This window comes from Notolabrus celidotus, chromosome 14 (assembly GCF_009762535.1).
Source record: "Notolabrus celidotus isolate fNotCel1 chromosome 14, fNotCel1.pri, whole genome shotgun sequence".
In the NCBI taxonomy this organism is placed as follows: Eukaryota; Metazoa; Chordata; class Actinopteri; order Labriformes; family Labridae; genus Notolabrus; species Notolabrus celidotus.
The window spans coordinates 30,851,036-30,869,994 of NC_048285.1; the positions used below are offsets into that span (position 1 = coordinate 30,851,036).

The 18,959-nt window shown below is 40.7% G+C and overlaps 5 protein-coding genes across 5 annotated transcripts; 4 read left to right on the plus strand and 1 right to left on the minus strand.

Moving 5' to 3' along the window:
* The first annotated feature begins 1,289 nt into the window (after nucleotides 1–1,289).
* On the plus strand, nucleotides 1,290–2,408 carry cldne (claudin e). Its single transcript, XM_034701174.1, has one exon. It carries the CDS (start codon nucleotides 1,386–1,388, stop codon nucleotides 2,016–2,018), a length of 633 nt encoding a protein of 210 aa, XP_034557065.1. The 5' UTR covers nucleotides 1,290–1,385; the 3' UTR covers nucleotides 2,019–2,408.
* Nucleotides 2,409–8,310: 5,902 nt separating this feature from the next.
* On the plus strand, nucleotides 8,311–8,970 carry LOC117825391 (claudin-like protein ZF-A89). The gene has a single exon (XM_034701216.1). The coding sequence runs from the start codon at nucleotides 8,311–8,313 to the stop codon at nucleotides 8,968–8,970; it is 660 nt and encodes a 219-aa protein (XP_034557107.1).
* Nucleotides 8,971–11,433: 2,463 nt separating this feature from the next.
* On the plus strand, nucleotides 11,434–12,060 carry cldnj (claudin j). The gene has a single exon (XM_034701422.1). The coding sequence runs from the start codon at nucleotides 11,434–11,436 to the stop codon at nucleotides 12,058–12,060; it is 627 nt and encodes a 208-aa protein (XP_034557313.1).
* Nucleotides 12,061–13,496: 1,436 nt separating this feature from the next.
* On the plus strand, nucleotides 13,497–14,875 carry LOC117825441 (claudin-4-like). Its single transcript, XM_034701290.1, has one exon. It carries the CDS (start codon nucleotides 13,745–13,747, stop codon nucleotides 14,411–14,413), a length of 669 nt encoding a protein of 222 aa, XP_034557181.1. The 5' UTR covers nucleotides 13,497–13,744; the 3' UTR covers nucleotides 14,414–14,875.
* A 1,139-nt stretch (nucleotides 14,876–16,014) lies between these two features.
* sbds (SBDS ribosome maturation factor) lies at nucleotides 16,015–18,001 on the minus strand. Its single transcript, XM_034701513.1, has 5 exons — nucleotides 17,745–18,001; nucleotides 17,404–17,533; nucleotides 17,093–17,293; nucleotides 16,693–16,857; nucleotides 16,015–16,550 (listed from the first exon to the last, which is right to left on the minus strand). The coding sequence occupies exons 1-5, from the start codon at nucleotides 17,870–17,872 to the stop codon at nucleotides 16,425–16,427; spliced, it is 750 nt and encodes a 249-aa protein (XP_034557404.1). The 5' UTR covers nucleotides 17,873–18,001; the 3' UTR covers nucleotides 16,015–16,424.
* Between the last annotated feature and the right edge of the window lie 958 nt (nucleotides 18,002–18,959).

The following is an 18,959-nucleotide window of genomic DNA, read 5'->3' on the forward strand; positions in this document are numbered from 1 at the left end:
TTCAGTGAGGATGAGCCCTGACATTTTAAAAGATAAGATATCTGGTGTCTGTCAGTGTGTGCTTAAGTTAAAAGCACTAAAAAAAGGTTAAAAAATATATATAAAATAAAATATAGAAAAATATAGAAAATATAGAAAAATATAGAAAAATATAGAAAATATAGAAAAATATAGAAAATATAGAACATATAGAAAAATATAGAAAATATAGAAAAATATAGAACATATAGGAAATATATAGAAAAATATAGAAAATATAGAAAAATATAGAAAAAATATAAAATATAGAAAAATATAGAAAATATAGATACATATATAAAAAATATAGAAAATATAGAAAATATAGAAAAATATAGAAAAATATAGAAAATATAGAAAAATATAGAACATATAGGAAAAATATAGAAAATATTGAAAATATAGAAAAATATAGAAAAAATATAAAATATAGAAAAATATAGAAAATATAGAAAATATAGAAAAATATAGAAAATATAGATACATATATAAAAAATATAGAAAATATAGAAAATATAGAAAAATATAGAAAAATATAGAAAATATAGATAAATATATAAAATGTATAAAAATATAGAAAATATAAAAATATATAGAAAAATATAAAAAATATAGAAAATATATAAAATGTATAAAAATATAGAAAATATAGAAAAATATAGAAAATATCACACATATTTTAAAATCAATATTAATTTCACAGAAAATGGGGAGCTAACTCAGTTATCTGAAATGTATGATAAGATGTGTTACATCCAAAGATGAGTTGGCTTCTTTACAACAGAAAAAAAAAAGTTTTGTTTGTATGAAGTTGGTCTGACATTCATTATGAGTACTTTCAGGTTGATTGGAAGAAATAACCAAACATGATAAGTGTTTTGAACACATACAGTGATGTTTACTAAAGCTAAACCCAGAGATAAGGCCATAAATGTTGAAGTCTTTCTTCCGGTGATACTCCCATTCATGTTGGTGTTATTTTTAAAACCTGAAACCGTTGACGAGACCTGATCTTCCAGTCACCTGCCCAATCAAAGGTCTGTCACTAGCAGTGCATTGTTCCAAAGATGCCTCTTTATGGGCCTCATTTACATAACGTCGTCTGAGGCTGATGCTCATCTCGTCGAAACTACTCCCCGTCTTCTTTTGAATAATACGAAGAATCCGGTCGGGCGGGTAAGTCCCTGCACCGGTTTCAGGTCAGAGGGCAGGACATCTGCATGACTCCACCTTCACACAAGACATACGGTACATATAACAAACTGAAAAGTGCCACAGTATTTAATCCACTTTACAACCCAAGCTGAGCTGACCTACTCAAGAGACTCTCCTGCTTCAGATCCAAGTGACCCAAACAAATCCTCATCATGGTGTCAATGGGAAGACAGATGCTGGGCTTTGCCCTGGCCATCGTTGGTTCCCTGGGAACCATCATCGTGTGCGCTCTGCCCATGTGGAAGGTCACAGCCTTCATTGGAGCCAACATTGTGACAGCGCAGGTCATCTGGGAAGGCTTATGGATGAACTGTGTGACGCAGAGCACGGGTCAGATGCAGTGCAAGATCTATGATTCTCTGCTGGCTCTCCCGCAGGACCTCCAGGCTGCCAGAGCTCTTGTGGTCATCGCCATCATCGTATCAGCATTCGGGATCATCCTGGGCATTGCTGGGGGAAAGTGCACCAACTTTGTTGAGGACGAACGGGTCAAGTCTAAGGTGGCTATCGCTGCTGGAGTCATCTTCATCTGTGCCGGCGTTCTCATCCTCGTCCCTGTCTGCTGGTCTGCAAACACCATCATCAGAGATTTCTACAACCCCATCCTGACCAACGCTCAGAGGAGAGAGCTGGGAGCCGCTCTCTACATCGGCTGGGGCACAGCTGCTCTTCTCCTCCTAGGGGGTGCCCTCCTCTGCAGCTCCTGCCCACCCAAAGAGGGTCCAGAGTATCCAGTCAAGTACGCCCCTGCCAGATCCACAGCCACCAGCCGAGCCTACGTCTGAGAGATCCAGGTTCCTAAAAAGACTGTTTGTTTTTTTCAAGCTTCCCTCCTTTGTTGTGAATGCCTGACAGCTAACGTTGTCTCTCACTGTGGAGGCATGAGAGCGAGTTTCTTGAGGAATGAGAAACATGGCACAGAGACGTGGTTTGAGACTACATCTCTGTTCACAGGAGGATGACTGGACTGAATCAGAACCTTGTTGTGTAAAGCTTGTATTTAACCACATTTTCTCTGATTGTTTGGTAAATCTGAGCTGGGCTAGAAGAATGAAAAAGCTATGATTGAAGAAATCCTGTACAGCACCTCTGATATATTGTGAATTTATTGTATAAAGTATTCTACAAATGTCTTCTTTAGTCTGCAGCAGTGTGAAAACACAGCTGATGTCAACTGAAAACACTGATTTTTAATAAAACTTTTACAAATGATTCTCTTTGTCACAGCACTTTTCTTTGTTTGCACTGAGTTGACCTTTTCTGATCTCTTTCTGGTGTTAAGATTTACCTGAGATTTGCACCTGAGGATAAAATACATCACCAGTCATGTTTTTTAAAGTCAGACACACAGTGCTGAAACAACATCTCTGTCAGACCGGTTTAAGTCTAAGACAGTTCAAACACAGTAAGTTTATGTAAACATGAACCAGGTCAGGAGCAGTGATTGTTTGTAATCTCAATTTAATGCAATGATTCAGTGATGAGGACACTGATTGCTTCCTTTTAGAAGTCCTGCTTACAGGAAGTCACATTATCATTGATTTTCATGCAAGTAGGTCACAAAATAGAAAGTCTAACTTGAAAGAAGAAGGCGTAAGAAGTGTGTTCAAAAACATTCAGCAGTTCGTTTGAATTCTTTGTGTGGACGTTAAACCAGTTCAGCCGGTCAGACAGCATTCAGTGCCAGCTGAGGCTTTCTTACAGAACCTGCTACAGTGTGCTACTTTTAACTGGCACGATGAGCCAACACATACAGCTGCATTCAAACTATCCAAACAACTAATCCTACTGAGGTCACAAATGTAAAGTAGATGCATGTGAATACAAATAGAGCAGTGTATTAGAGTTTATCAAATGTTATTCATATTGTGCAAACTGCAAGGGAAACACATTTGCACGTGTGTTTATTTAGCTCAAGAGGAAGAAATAGCACATTTTGCATTTTGCAAAATTTCAAGGACATCACCCATAGGAAAATAAATTTAGAGAGGAGATCTCAAAAGTGTTTTAATTATGTCTCCTAGACAACAATGAGATCTGTTTGAAAGCAGAATGAGACTATAGCTTATGTCTCCTGTTTCTAATTCTTGCCTCCAGAAAGAAGTTGCAAAAAGTCTCAGCTTAGTCTCCCTTTCAGTTCAAAAGGAGATCTGGTCCAAATCTGAAATGATTCTCAGGTATTTCTCAAGTGTTGTGACTCCTTTTGAGCTCAGGTGGAGAAATCAGGGAGCTCTCTCAATTGTCTCAATCTAACCTCATCCCATTGTTTTTGTCAGACTCAGTTTTTGAGTCTCAAGCTGAGCTCAGATGGAGCAAAGAAAGAGCCTGAGCTCATCTTTTTATGAACATTTATAGTGCCCTGCAAAATTAAGATTTCAATGTAATTGTCCACAAACTTACAATTCTCATTAAAACATTTAGAAACACTTGCAAGATCAGCTATTTAGATCAAATTATCTCTTCTTTGACTTCACAGTATGGTCATTCCTTTACAAGTCTGTTTGGAACAAAACAACTTCACAAAGATTTAGTGTCTTTGAGAGAAATTGCAAAAGATAGAGATTTCATACAACAGGTATGACAGACCATTTTCTAGCTGACCAGATTTAGCCAGATTATTACAATTAAAGGGGTGGATTCTTTTGGGCACTGGTGGCCTAGCAGTCTAAGCATCCCACATACAGAGGCTACAATCCTCATCGCAGGGGTCGCAGGTTCGATTCCCAGCCCGTCGACCATCTCCTGCATGTCGTCTCCCGCTCACTACTCCCCACATGTCCTGTCTCTCTTCAGCTGTCCTGTCAAATAAAGGCAAAAAGGCTAAAAATGTAATTAAAAAAAAGAGAAGAAAATGAGCCATTAATGAGATCTCTCATTTAAGTCTCAAATAAGACTCATGTCATGGTCTCAAATATTCCTCCTAGTGAATTTTAGGAGAAACTGATGAGAAACAAATGAGAACAATTTGAAACTTGAATGAGGCTGAAGTGAGAATCTCAATTTTGTCTCTGGAGACTTAGAAGAGAAAGCCTTGAGCAGTAAAATTTTCCTTTCGGGCAAATATCTGGCCCATGTATTCACAGCATTCATGTTTCATTTCATGACGATACAGCTGATGAGTTCAGCACATGCAGTAAAGGATATATTCAGGTGACTTCTGTCATCATAGAAACAATATCAAACACATAGTTGATCATGTTCACATGTCACAGTTTGGTTATGTTAAAGCATCAAAAATACTGAGTTCTGATTAGTGAATTATTATTGTGTGGAAAAAGCATCTTAACACGTCAGCTGTGTTAAATTAACTTTAGGACAAGTTAGAGTTTACTTTTCTTCTACATGGGACATGAAAAAGAAGTCTCTTGGGTCACTGTGTTTAAAATTCATCATCCTGGGGCGCTGGTGGCCTAGTGGTCTAAGCGCCCCACATACAGAGGCCATAGCCCTCATCGCAGAGGTCGCAAGTCCGATTCCAACCTCGACCATTTACTGCATGTCCTCCCCTGCTCTCTGCTCCCTGCATGTCCTATCTCTCTTCAGCTGTCATATCCATTAAGGCAAAAAATGCCCAAAAATGTGATAATGGGACGGTGTATGTTGGATAAAATTGAAGTTGTCCACAGCGCCCATTTTCTTAATAAGGAAGGACATGTCAGGGTCAACACAGGGGTCATCAGTGGGATTTTTAAAGTTCTTTTTGGAGGAAGTTTCGCCCTCATTGAATAGAAGAGACAAAGAGAGACAGGAAATGTTTGGGATGAGAGATTGGAGGATGATATGCAACAAAGAGAGCAGGGAGATGAACCAGTAGTCTAGGACTAAAAGCCTTATAGTTTTGGACAAAAACACTGAGACATAATACAATTCTAAATAGACAATAAATGAAACAAACACATGTATAAGAGAGGCCAGGCTTTTGATTCACTCACAACACTTTAAATAGATTAATTCAATTACTTGTGTTATCATAAATCTTTAAAGGCTTTCAGATTCAGTGTTAGATAATAGAGGGTTAGGGTAAGTCCAGAAAAAATGTCCCCATGGGTGTAATAAAAGTTTATCTTATCTTCTTATCTTATCTTGTCCTAGAGCACTGCACTTATCAAGTTTTTATTTAAATAACACTGAATCACAGAGAATATAATGAGATTTTCTGATACTAATTGTTGTTCTAGAGGACAAAGGAAAGAAAGCTCTAAAAGAAAAAAGGACTTCTGCTGAATTGAAGCAACAATAAAAATGCTCTTCAAAGCAAAAATGAAAGAAAGGTATATTCAAGTGCTCTCAAACAACATTTATCCATCCACCTGACAGATTCACCTCACGTCACGTGTCGCTGTTTAAACTTCCTCTTTCGGTGAAACGAAGGAGGTCAGGTGACTTTAACAGAAACGATAGATGATAGTTTCTTGTCAAGGTCAATGACAGTGAACGTTGGTTTCTTTAAAACAGGACAAATGTTATTCCTGTAAATCTCTTCTTAGTGTTTTTTATGATCAAAAATCTCCTTTAACTGAAGTAAAGGGATACATAAGAGTGTGTGTTTGCACGTGTGTGTGTGTGTGTGTGTGGGTGTGTGTATACCTCCACCAATCCCAGCCTTGTCACTATGAAACTATTGCTTTAATACATCGTGTTTCGTGTCCCGCTGATTGTTTCATCAGAAAAGAGAACTTTCCTTTAATGTGTCGGTGTAAAGAGAAGTCAGAGAATCGTTAGAGGAAACAATTTAAACTCAAATGATCCACATTGTTTGACATCCAGGAAGTGTGAACTTGGCATTTCAGTATTTTCCATCTGATGTCAGCTCAGTGTAACAAGGTGCGTCACTCAGGTGAACACACCCTGTTGTGTTGCTACAGTTCACCTGGTATCACATTCCTACACAGTCCTTCAGAAAGAATCCACCTGAACCGGTTCTGGATTAATGACAGTGTGCTGGACTCACTATGATGCTCGTAGTCACTGAACAAATGCCTCACAGTCCAGTTCACTAACCAAGCAATGATTAAAAATAGGTTTCAGTGGATGAGTCATTACATCTAAGAAGTGCTTTTATAACATCGGTGTATGAAGTCTATTTGAAAGATTTTTATTCCTCTGCGCACATTAAACTACTTTAAAATTGATTACAAACGAACAAAGAATCGAAACAAAGCTAAATTCAGCCGCCCGTATCATCACACGCACCGCCTCCATCCACCACATCACACCCATCCTGCAACAGCTCCACTGGCTCCCCATCACACACCGGATCAACTACAAAATACTTCTCCTCACCTTCAAATCCATACACAACCTCGCCCCTCCTTATCTCTCTGACCTCCTCCATACTGCCACACCCGTCCGTACCCTCAGATCCTCCTCCTCCATCCACCTCACTGTCCCCCCTGCCCGCCTCTCCCACCTGACCTCCGCAACACTGACTCACTCCCACATTTTAAATCCAAACTCAAAACCCATCTGTTTAAACTGGCTTACTCCATCTGACCACAACTCCTCTGTCCATTCACTTAAAAGTTTTTAAATTGTGTTTTATAACTGTTTGCTATTTAAACTCTGTTTGTTTTTAATGTTGTAAGGTGACCTTGAGTGCCAAGAAAGGCGCCTTTAAATAAAATGCATTATTATTATTATTATTATTATTAAATGGAAAGCAAGTCTCACTCAATCTTGATCTTTTAGATCAGGGGTTCCCAAACTTTTCAGCCCCAAAGTATAGGTGCCAAAGACTCACGACCCAAACTGTCCCTCAAAGTGATTTAATGTGGATTCATTGAGCTGGTCTGCAGAAGGTTAGCCTACCTATATGAGCATGTGTCTGTGTTTCCTGTGCCGTTATGAATGAACCTACAGCTACTAATGCTTTAGATAATTCACTGTTCACGAACCCTAAACTTAGGAGTCATCTGGCAACAAATAAAGGCAGAAAAACTCATTACAATTTCTATTTTCAAGGTTTTATTGCAAGGTTAGCTACTATTTTTGTCCAAATTTTTTACTATAATGTGTAAAATGTACTATTTTTAGATAACATTCTAGAAGAAACTTTGGGAACCCCTGTTTTTGTTTTAGGTAAGTGTGTTCTGAAACAGAAAGACTCCCCAAAAAACCTGCTGCTAGTAATACAAAGAAAAGTGAGCAGGGAGGTTTAGACCATCTCCTCTTGCTTGATATATGTATGTGTATATGTGTGTATGCATATGTGTTTTTATGTATGTGTATGTGTATGTACATATGGATATGTTTTATATTTTTTATACCCAATATTTTATACTAGCTCCTTAAAATAATTCTGCTGACAATCACCAGGAAGAATCCCCAAGTGCTCTCTCTGTTTTTGTCTAAAAATGTTGTATTGTCTGTTTGTCTGTGAAGCTGAAGGCAATTTTCCACATTGTGGACAAATAAAAAGTCTAAGTCTAAGTCTAAGTCTTCAATAAAAACAAGAGCTAACAGAGGGTGACAGTTTTTACTTGGTGATGGTTTTTTTATTACATTTAGTCGATTAATTAAAGTATAACAGTGTCCTCAGGGTTTTTTATATTCTCAGGATGTCCTGACAGTGAGCTGATTTCTGTGTCTTGTCATGCAGAGGTGCATCTTGGATGTGTGAGCAGCATTGATTTGTTTTAAACTGTGCACAGATAGATGCACATATACACTCAAAGATAAATCACAGTCCTGATTGAGACTGTGGTGTGAATGCACGACTGTCTGCAGACTCTTGGGCTTCCTCTTCTTAAACATTTACATAGGCAGGACTGTGTGTACCTCTAACACTGTGTCACACTGCCTGCATCGTCCATTTGGTGTATTTTCTGTCACACCTTGACAAAGCTCCAACAAAACCCTCTGTAACACAACCCTCCTCTCCATCCACAACAACAATCGAAACCTAAACCTTTGTTGTCCTGCTCACAAAGAATCCTGCATGGCTGGTATTCTTTGGCAGGGCCAGTAAGGTCTTCAATAGCTATGCTTTCACGCCTTCAATTCTTCATTCAGCTTCAGATGAACACAAACGCCTGAACACCTCAGAATAATCTCTCAGAGACTCTCAGAGAGGACACGATGGCTTCCATGGCGATGCAGATGGCCGGCTGTGTCCTGGGCCTCTTCGGCTGGATCGGGGTCCTCATCGTCTGCGCCACACCCATGTGGAGAGTCACGGCCTTCATCGGCAGCAACATCGTGACATCGCAGGTCATGTGGGAGGGCATCTGGATGAGCTGTGTGGTCCAGAGTACGGGACAGATGCAGTGCAAGGTGTATGACTCCATGCTGGCCCTCAGCACAGACCTGCAGGGGGCCCGGGCTCTGGTGGTGGTCTCAATCGTTGTGGGCCTCGTTGGGATCCTGGTAGCTTTTGCGGGAGGGAAGTGCACCAACTTCATTCCAGAGCAGAGTGCCAAGGCGAAGGCTTCGGTAGCAGCCGGTGTTCTGCTCATCATCAGTGGAATCCTCTGCCTCATCCCCGTCTCCTGGACCGCCAGCATCATCATCAGAAACTTCTACAGCCCTCTGCTCGTGGATGCCCAGAAAAGAGAGCTGGGGGCTACTCTGTACATCGGCTGGGGGGCCGGGGCCCTGCTGGTCGTGGGGGGAGCTCTTCTGTGTGCCAACTGTCCAAAAAAAGAGGATGAAGCCCCCTCTGTGAAGTACTTCCTGAATGATTCAGGAGGATACAGTAAGCAGGACTCAGTCCGATCTATAGCAAAGACATACATTTGATGTTTCTGATGGGACATGGACATGGAGAGGTCTGGTGGAGGACTGTTAGTTTGTGACTCCGAGAAGAAGAAAGAATTGAACAAGTTGCTGTGAAACATCCAGAAAAAGGACAAACACAGACAACACACACAAAGAAGGAAACATGCACTTTTAGTTTGAATAGAATCACTCTGCACCGGATGTATGAAGAAGCTCTGAGTTTGTTTGGATGTTGTTTTTATGTGTTGTTTTCTGTAAAGCACTTTGTTCAGTGTAGTTTAATGAAGATAAACTTGATGTCATTATAAATTATTAGAGGTATAAGGCTCTGTAATGAGCGTGTGTGTGTGGGTAGTTTACATTATGGAAAGTGGTTAAGAAACTCATTTTGTTTTTGTGTTGTAAATTGTTTCTGATTCTGTTTTTTAACAATAAATGACCTTATGATGTTATTTCTCATCATGCCTCTTGTTGATATAGATTTTTTTTAAAGCACCTGTTGTTAGTTGAACCACACACTGAGAGAACCTGTTGGTCAGGTAGAGATGACAATCCAGGGAGCAAACGTGGTGACTCAGGGACCTAGAATCCACGTGACTGATCTGCTTTGGCAAGTTTCATCCATCACTGCCAACGTTTACCTCGTAAACACCGGCATCTCAGGGGTTAAAACCAAAACTCTTGTTGTATTACACACACATTTGTTCCCCCTCTAATCTTCAAGAAACGGTGTAAACACGATGCTGATAACATCATAAACAATCCCACCCACCAGCCGGGAGTGTTATCAGAGGATCAGGTTACTCAGATGTCACAGGAAGCATCTGAAGTGTGTCAAGCTTTTCTGCTTTCTCAGGAGGTTACCTGCAGAATTTACCCCACAGCGAGTTCCTCTATCCTGAGAACCAGAGGAGAAAGAGACAGACGCTGTGAAGTGAAGTCTGCACAACCTTATCTCTGAGTGTGTCAGTAGATCAGGTGTCTGGTCTGTCAAAGTGGGACATCAGTTCCATCCTTTAACTGTGTTGCTGACAACTGCATCATGTCTTATTTGCCAGTATTACAGCTTATTGTAGCATAAAAACAACTCAGTGTAAGAAGACACTAAAAAGCATTTATAAGACACTTCAATCTAAATCAACTCAAAGGATGTTTTTCCGGTTCTTAATTTTCTTAATGCTTTAGATTTGATTATTAATCTTAATTTTGAAAAAAAAGGGAAAAATTTGAAGAGTTCATTTGCAAAAACAGTTTTTTAAAAATTAAAAAAAATGTTTCAAAAACATATTTTGTCTAATACTATCTTTTGGTATTATCAATCAACTGAGATTGGGTGGCTTTGAATTAGTCAAAATGACTTCACTAATCACAGATATCTTGAAAATGTAACTTTATTAGGAATCTATATAAAAAAGAAATATGTTATATATTTAAAAACTGAGTTATCTGTTTTTGCAAATAAGATAAGATAAGATAGGATAGTCCTTTATTTGTCCCACATGGGGAAATTTAAGTGCCACAGCAGCAAAGAAGACAGTGCAAAAGAGTATAAAGCAAGGAGAAAACAAGAGCCTATAAAATATAAATTATTAAAAAGTTATTAGCAATTCAAATTAAAGAAGTAAAAATAAACAGATCTTACAACAAATATATATATTTGGTTATAGAGAATGAATATAATATGAACTCTTCATTTCCTGTTCCAGATACAAAACTAAATCTATAAAAATGTAAAAGTCAGGCTCTGGTTTGGCCTAGTGGTTAAAGTGCATGCCCCATAAACAGAGGCTTCAATCCTTCTTGCAGCGGTCATGGACTGGACTCCAGACCACGACCCTGCTGCATGTCATCCTCCACTCTTTGCACCCCACATGTCCTGTCTCTCTTTAGCTGTCCTTGCTAATAAAGGCTGAATGACCACAAAAAGTTAGAGTAAATATCCAGAGCAGACAAATTGTCAAGATTACACTTTGTATTTCTTTTTTAAAATATGCAAACAGACTATTTTAAATGTCTCCACTTCAGATTAGTCCTCAGATTCTCCCCATGAATCATTTCCTCTTTGACATCTGCAGGAGAAACATCCACCTGCAGTGTTGTTCTGTTGTGACACACTGCACCCTGGTGGCACTTTGCCTTATTAACTAGAAACCCCTGACATGTTTTACAGATGACATCCACCATGAGTCAACATATCTGTCATGCTTTAATCGCCTCTTTCTGTTTTCCTTTCTTATCATTCCTCACGTTTCTTCAGTTCTCTTGATGTAAACAAAAACCTCATGACCCTCATGTTGACCTGCAGGAGAAAATAACATTTCAGTTGTTTATTAACTGATAAAAAAATCACTGCCTGTCTTCTCATATGATCATAATCCACCAGCAACATGTCAGGATGTAATCAAAGGAAGATTTCATGAGTTCTTTAAATAATAACTCAATGTTTGTGTGTCTTCCAGGGTGTGACAGAGTCCCCAGTGTCCCATGGCTCTGCAGGAGCTGGGTATCAGCCTGTCCATGGTGGGCGTAGCAGGAACCATCCTGATCTGTGCTCTGCCCATGTGGAAGGTGACGGCGTTCATCGGCACCCACCTGGTGGTCATGCAGGTGTTCTGGGAGGGTCTGTGGATGACCTGCGTCAGCGAGTACACGGGTCAGATGCAGTGTAAGCTCTACGACGCCCTGCTGGATCTGTCACCTGACCTCCAGGCGGCCCGAGGCCTCATCTGCATCAGCCTGGTGCTGGGATGTTTGGGCTTCCTCATCTTCCTCCTGGGAGCTCGCTGCACCAACTGCCTGGGACACCCGAGGATCAAGGCCCGGGTGGTGGTGAGCTCCGGGTCCATCTTCTGCCTGTCTGCACTCACCACCATCGTTGCTGTCGCCTGGACGGCGAACTCCATCATCAGAGACTTCCACAACCCGCGAGTCCCCGAGGTGCTGAAGAGGGAGATGGGAGCAGCCATCTATATCGGCTTTGTGACATCTGGGCTGCTGTTCTGTGGGGGAGCCATTCTTTGTGCTACCTGCCCTCCACAGAGGGGACGGTTTAACTCTAGTGGGTACACACTGACACCCACACACAGCTACGCAGTCAAGAACTACGTTTAGAGAGGACTGGAGGATGGACACAGAATGGTGGACTAACCTGTGTGATGCAGTATCTCACAAAAATGAGTACACCCCTCACATTTCTGCACATATTTAATTATATCTTTTCATGGGACAACACTGAAGTAATGACACTTTGATACAATGTAAAGTAGTCAGTGTACAGCTTGTATAACAGTGTAAATGTACACACAGCCATTAATGTCTAAACCACCGGCAACAAAAGTGAGTACACCCCTAAGTGAAAATGTCCAGCACTGCCTTAACCCTCTTGGGCATGGAGTTCACCAGAGCTTCACAGGTTGCCACTGGAATCCTCTTCCACTCCTTCATGATGATCACAGAGCTGGTGGATGAGACCTTGGGCCCCACAGATGCTCAATAGGGTTTAGGTCTGGAGACATGCTTAGCCACTCCATCATCTTCACCCTCAGCTTCTTTAGCAAGGCAGTGGCCGTCTTGTAGGTGTGTATGGGGTGGTTATCATGTTGGAGTACTGCCCTGCGGCCCAGTTTTTGAAGGGAGGGGATCATGCTCTGCTTCAGTATGTCTCAGTACATGTTGGCATTCATGGTTCCTTAAATTAACTGTAGCTCTCACTCATGCAGCCCCAGATCATGACACTCCCACCACCATGCTTGACTGTAGGCAACACACACTTGTCTTTGTACTCCTCACCTGGTTGCCGCCACACACGCTTGACACCATCTGAACCAAATAAGTTTATCTTGGTCTCATCAGATCACAAGACATGGTTCCAGTAATCCATGTCCTTAGTCTGCTGTCTTTAGCAGATTGTTTGCAGACTTTCTTGTGCATCATCTTTAGAAGAAATGTGAGGGGTGTACTCACTTTTGTGAGATACTGTACATGTGGACATACGCTCATATGCATTGAAATATTAGACTGAATTATTATTAGATAGTGTTAGATATAGTTAGATTATTAGTGTGACTGATACTGAATGACTGCAATCTGTACAAAACAAATCATTTGCCCTTTAAAGAGCTACTTTGATGCAAAAACAGTCAGAGAATAAATCTTTGTTCCTTTGTTTTGAAGAAATAGATCATTTCATCACATCAATCATGATTTATTTCGCTTTATGTGAAAGTTAACAGGGGAAAATGTGTCATTTCAGAAGTGTGTGTGCATCTGAGAATTCAAAATAAACATTGTAAGAACATGTGACAGTTTAATAATCTGTTTTCAGTGAGAGGAGTGACCCAGGCTCCTTTATGTGTCAGAGTTCATTCCTCCAGCAGTAGTCGACTACTGAGAGACACAAATCTAGACTTCATCTGCAACTCGTGTCTCTTTAAATCAAGTCTTCTCTGACTCAGGGTTTAAAAGTCAAAGCACAGAGGAGCTTTTGTGTCTCCTCCCCACAGAGACTAGGAGAAAGGGATTGTTTTGAAACCATGGCAGAGCAAACACAGGGATTTCCCTCCTCCACCCCTGCTTTGCCTTTTTCTTCCCATGAATACCAAAGAACTGGTTTCCCCTTTCTAAACAGACATGCAAAGCAGACACACACTTACCTCTACACACACATACACAACTTGTCTCTGCCTCACACATGCACACACACGTTAAAACAACACCCCGCCCCGCTCTGCTGCCAGCTGTTTTTGGTTAGGCAGTCGGGGCCTGCAGTGGAGAGGAGGAGCAGCAGGCCGGAGTCATGGAGCGGCCGCTGGAGCTCACTGCCCTCGCTCTGGGCTGCGTTGGGTGGCTCTGTGCCATCCTGACGCGCTGCCTGGCCCTGTGGAAGGTGAGCGGCACCCTGGACAACACAACGGCTACTCTGCCTGCATACTGGGACGGGGTGTGGCTGGAGTGGGATCACTGGGACTTGGCCCACGATGGCAGCCTGCACTGCACCTTCTACAGGTCTCTAATGTCTCTATCAGGGAGTTTTCGGACGTGGAGAGCCCTAATCATGGCTGCTATTGGAGCCGGGGCTTTTGCGACAGTGATTGGAGCAACGGGGGCCGTGTGGTTTCCTCTGCGTGGGCAGGTTAAAGTGGTTTCTGGAGCTCTCTTTGTGTTGTCTGGAATCCTTTTGCTCGTGCCCATAGCCTGGACGTGTCACCACACCAGTCAGCCACTGGAGGGAGCTGTGCTGATGAGAAGAGACTGGGGACCTGCTCTTTACCTGGGATGGATCTCCTCTGGTCTCATGGGGATAGGAGGAGTGTTTCTCACCACCAGATGCCCCACTAGAAACGCACAGCCGCCTGATGCAAGCAGCCCACCGAATGTAGAGGACGAGGCTAACCATCCACTGAGCAGGATCAACAGGACTACATTCACAAGCAGCCAGTACGCGCGCTCATCAGAACCCATCTGAGCTGTGGTGTAATATTTAACAGAGTGATATAAAGTGTAAATCATTGGAGTGACTGTGGGTAGATGAAACAGCAGAGGATGCACATGTTGAGTAATGATGCACAGTTTCATGCGTGAACTCAACACTATAAATGAAAGCATCTTGTAAGTAGTTCATTGTTTGGGACGTGGGTAGACTTTAGGACTTTGCATCTTATTTCCCTGTGTTCACTGTGTCCTGTATGACACTGATACTAAACTGGATTGAATACTTTGATTCGTTGGATACACTGTACTGCCTTAATCGTGACTGAGTAAATGTTGGCCTACAAACTGAATACTGTTTCGCACAAACACTTTGCCGACGTCAGAGAGATGTACGTTTATATGATTTGTTTTGTTGAGAGTGGCGAAATGTTTACGACTGAGATCTGTTGTTCTGCACTAAAAGACGTCATGAAATAAAGAAAACATGTCAGAAATATGAGTTTATAAAAGTTGTCTTGAGACATGAGTGATGTGGGATTACTCCAGGATTATGAGGAGGTGCAAAAATACATGATGTCATTCTCTTTAGAGCATGATAGATTAGAAAGGAGGCTGTATGATGAAGTTATGGGTCATGAAAGTGGACTTTATAGACTTTTGTTTGCAGATCTAACGTGTAAGCATCTTATCAAAGATCACTCACTATAATTTATCCTTTAGATCAAGGGTTCCCAAACTTTTAAGAACCCCAAAATATAGGTGCCAAAGACTTGTGACCCCCGCTGTCCCTCGAAGTAATTAAATGCTACTTCATACTTCGGAATTAGTTCACCTACATGCACATGTGGCTGTGTTTCCTGTGCTGCTGTGAATGAACCGTCTGCTACTGATCCTTCTGTTCACTAACCCTAACTTTTATGAGTCATCTGGCAAAAAAGAAAGGCAGAAAACTAATGAAATGTACTGATTTGCAGGGTTTTATTTCTAATGTAACTATTTTTGTTTGTATCTTTTACAATAATGGGTAAAATAAGTAAATTTAGATGACTTAAAAAAAAAGTCAGAAATCTGGAAGACACCTCACGACCCCTCAGGGGGTCCCGACCCACACTTTGGGAACCCCTGCTTTAGACTGAAGATCACAATTAAGAGCAGATTCACTTCATCTGGGTTCACTGCTGAAGTCCGAGATTGACCTGCACATTCACTGTTGATGCATTAAACTACTCAGGACCTTAAATCTGATCTCTTTTAATTAACAGAAGCTTCATTTAGTGGTTTGAATAATTTCAAGAGGATCATAAACTTTGATCTCTTTCAGAAGCAAGAAAGAAATGTGGAAATTGAGTTCTTAGTGATTATTTCTTCATTTTCACGCTCCTGGATCTTGTTTTGTAAGAAAAATTTGCAGCTAAAACAAATAAATACTTTAAATTAAAGTTAATTCACTGAATATTGAGAACATAAGTCATAGTTTTTCATAAAAGTAGATATATCTGAATTTTTAGATTGTTGTCTTTCAGCCACTTTTCCACAAGAGTTAGAACAGAGATGAAATTCTCTAATGTCCCTGGTTTTAATGTCGAGCTCTGCACGCTCAACTGTCTGTGAAAATAAATCACCATGAATACAAAAAATATTTCATTATATATTTATTAGCAACAGAGCAAAGTAAGTCATTATGAAAAATATAAATTACAGATTAAAAGGATTTAACTCTTCAGTTGGAATATTGAGCCTGACTACATGGCACCATGTCTGATTGAAGGCGGATGTGGAGTTCAAGTCCAGAATGGATCCCAGGACTTTCCATAAACTGCAGGTTTCACTTTAAATTCTCTCATTATTGCAACAACATGCTCCTCCTTTTTCTTAGAATACAAATCTGTCAAATTATAGTAAAATAAATTCTTTAAACATCAAAGTGTTGGATATTTGGAGCAGCTGGAATTAGCATGTAGATATTATATGTTTTAAATGAGTCTGTGTGCTGCAGTGAAGCATGTTAGTGTGGACAGGGTGAGGAATCCTGAATGTTTGAGTGACTATAGTTTCTCATCTCCCTCCTCAACATCCTTCAGACTGAGAACCTCCAGAGAACCTCGGCCTTTCGTCTCACAGCGGATCAGCTCGTCGATCTCCCTGTAGCAACCGGGGTCCACCAGGCACACCTGAGGAGGAGGAGGAGGAGGAAAGAGGCAGGGACAATAAGTTAAAGCAGAGAGAGGAAGTTCCATAAAACAGAAGGCAGAGTCCTCAGTCCAACATGAAGTCTCAGTCACACACACAAACATGACGTGAAACCCTCCTCACCATCTCCAGCTCCTCATCAAAGTCTTCACTCTCCACCACCTGCAGGAGCGGCTTCAGCTTCTCCTTCAGCCTCTTGGCCTCCTTAGCCGGCAGCACCAGCCTCAGCCTCATGTGAGCTCTCTGGATCTGCATGGTCTCCTTCAGCTGCCGGATCACCTCAAGAGCCTGGGGGACAATCACACACACACGTCACATGAACTGAAACCTACAATTACCCTCTGACAAATTAGCATCAAAATGTAACAGCAGCAGGATCTGCTCTTGTAGTTTTTCTAGACTTGGAGACACTCAGAGATAATCAAGTCTTTTTTCACACATGCATTTGAAAGAACTACATTATGAACACAAAGTCAGATACATCTTTGTGAGACAGCAAACACGTATATGTGTGTCTCCTCGCCTGCTGTTTGGTGCTCTTGTTGGGCTTGACAGAGTAGTGGATGTCCTTCATGGCTCGTTCAATGAGGTTGACCGTGTACGGCCTCTTGGTCTCTGGGTTCACACACTTCTCCGCCACAATAGTCGCGATGTCTCTGAAATTGGTCTCCAGCTGACTCTGCCTCTCTTTGTCTGACACTTGCAGCTCTCCTTTGGCCAGGATCTGTCCAACAGACAACATCAAAAAAGAAAGGAGAGATGGGTGATGAGGCAAATATATTTAGATTTAAAAAGAGGAGTACATGAAGAGATAGGCAGGGGGGTATTTCTCACCTGTTTGCAGATTTCTGTAACATCATCTGTCCCAAAAGCTTTGGTCAAGTCCTCCTTCTTGGCCATCTGCCCTTTGGACACATTAATGAAGACTGAGCTTGTCTGCAAAACCTCATCCAGGTCTTTCTCCCTGTATCACAACACAAAGGGTGGACAGGCAGACATGTTTGTTTTGCTGGCTTTGGTTGTTGACAGGCTGGAACAGGGATTCCAGAAGCAGCAAACATTGGATGGACATTTCAGTACACATATTAAATTATTCCTACATTTAAGCTATACATGTTTCAGTAGCTAGTAGCTCTGTAGTGTGTTACCATAGACTGTATAGGTGTGTTACTCACGCTCCTGTTCTCCAGCTCATAACTTTGTTCTTGTAGCACGCGATCTCAAACCTCTTCCCTCCTTTCTTCATCCTCACCACGGCCACGTTAGTGAGCCGGATCTGATTAGTCGGTGTAAATATGGACATGTTGAAGTTTTACTGAGACAGACTGATCTGTCTAAGTTTGTGTCGTCATGAAAAATAATACTGTCAGTTGGTCGGTGATAAACTCGCCCTAAATGTGCTTCCAAATACGTCCGGGTGGAAACGTCGACGCGTGACAAACGTTCCTTCCCCGTTGCAAGTGCTGTTTTTATCTATTTATTGCGGTGGCCTGGCAATAAATAAATAAAATAATAATAAATAATTAGAGTAATAAATGATAATAATAATAATAATAATAATAATAATAATAATAATAATAATAATAATAATAATAATAATAGTAAATATTTTATACAGTCTATGGGTGGCCCTGGACAAAACTAATTTACAAAAGATGAAACACTTTTACGAAGTTGGAGACAAATGAACATTTTGGAAAACATTTTTACATTTTATAACACAACATTACATTAGCAAAACACTTTTACCAACACACACACACACACACACACACACACACACACACACACACACACACACACACACACACACACACGGGGGTCATTGACAAATAAGCCCCAAAGTATTTCCAGAATGGTCACAATGCGTATTTGTGTCTGGAATAATGTGTTCTAACAAGGCTTGTACGTTAAACGGCTTTTTCAAGTGTTTAAATTTTTTTTTTTACCCTTTTCTGAACTTGAACACCCAAAAAATGTCAGGTGGTGCAACCAGATATTTGTCAAAATATATGTACTTACCTATCATTTATTCTAACTGAAACTTTTAGTAAGTATCCCTTAAAGTGGTTACAGTGCTTTACACATTTTTATTTTGTGAGTATATTTTTTATTTACAATATATTAGGATTTTTGCATTCTATTGGCCAGGTATAAAATATACATTTTACAGTTTCTTCCAGTACCAAAAGCATGAGGTAAACTTGAGTGACAAGGACGCATGGGTACACATCTGATAATAAGTAGGTGAAATTTGATTTCATTGACAAAATGCAGTGAGAGTAAGAAATACTACAATGAGATAAGATAAGATAAGATAAGATAAAATAAGATAAGATAAGATTTTACTTTATTGATCCCCCAGGGGGGAAATTCAGTTGTTACAGCAA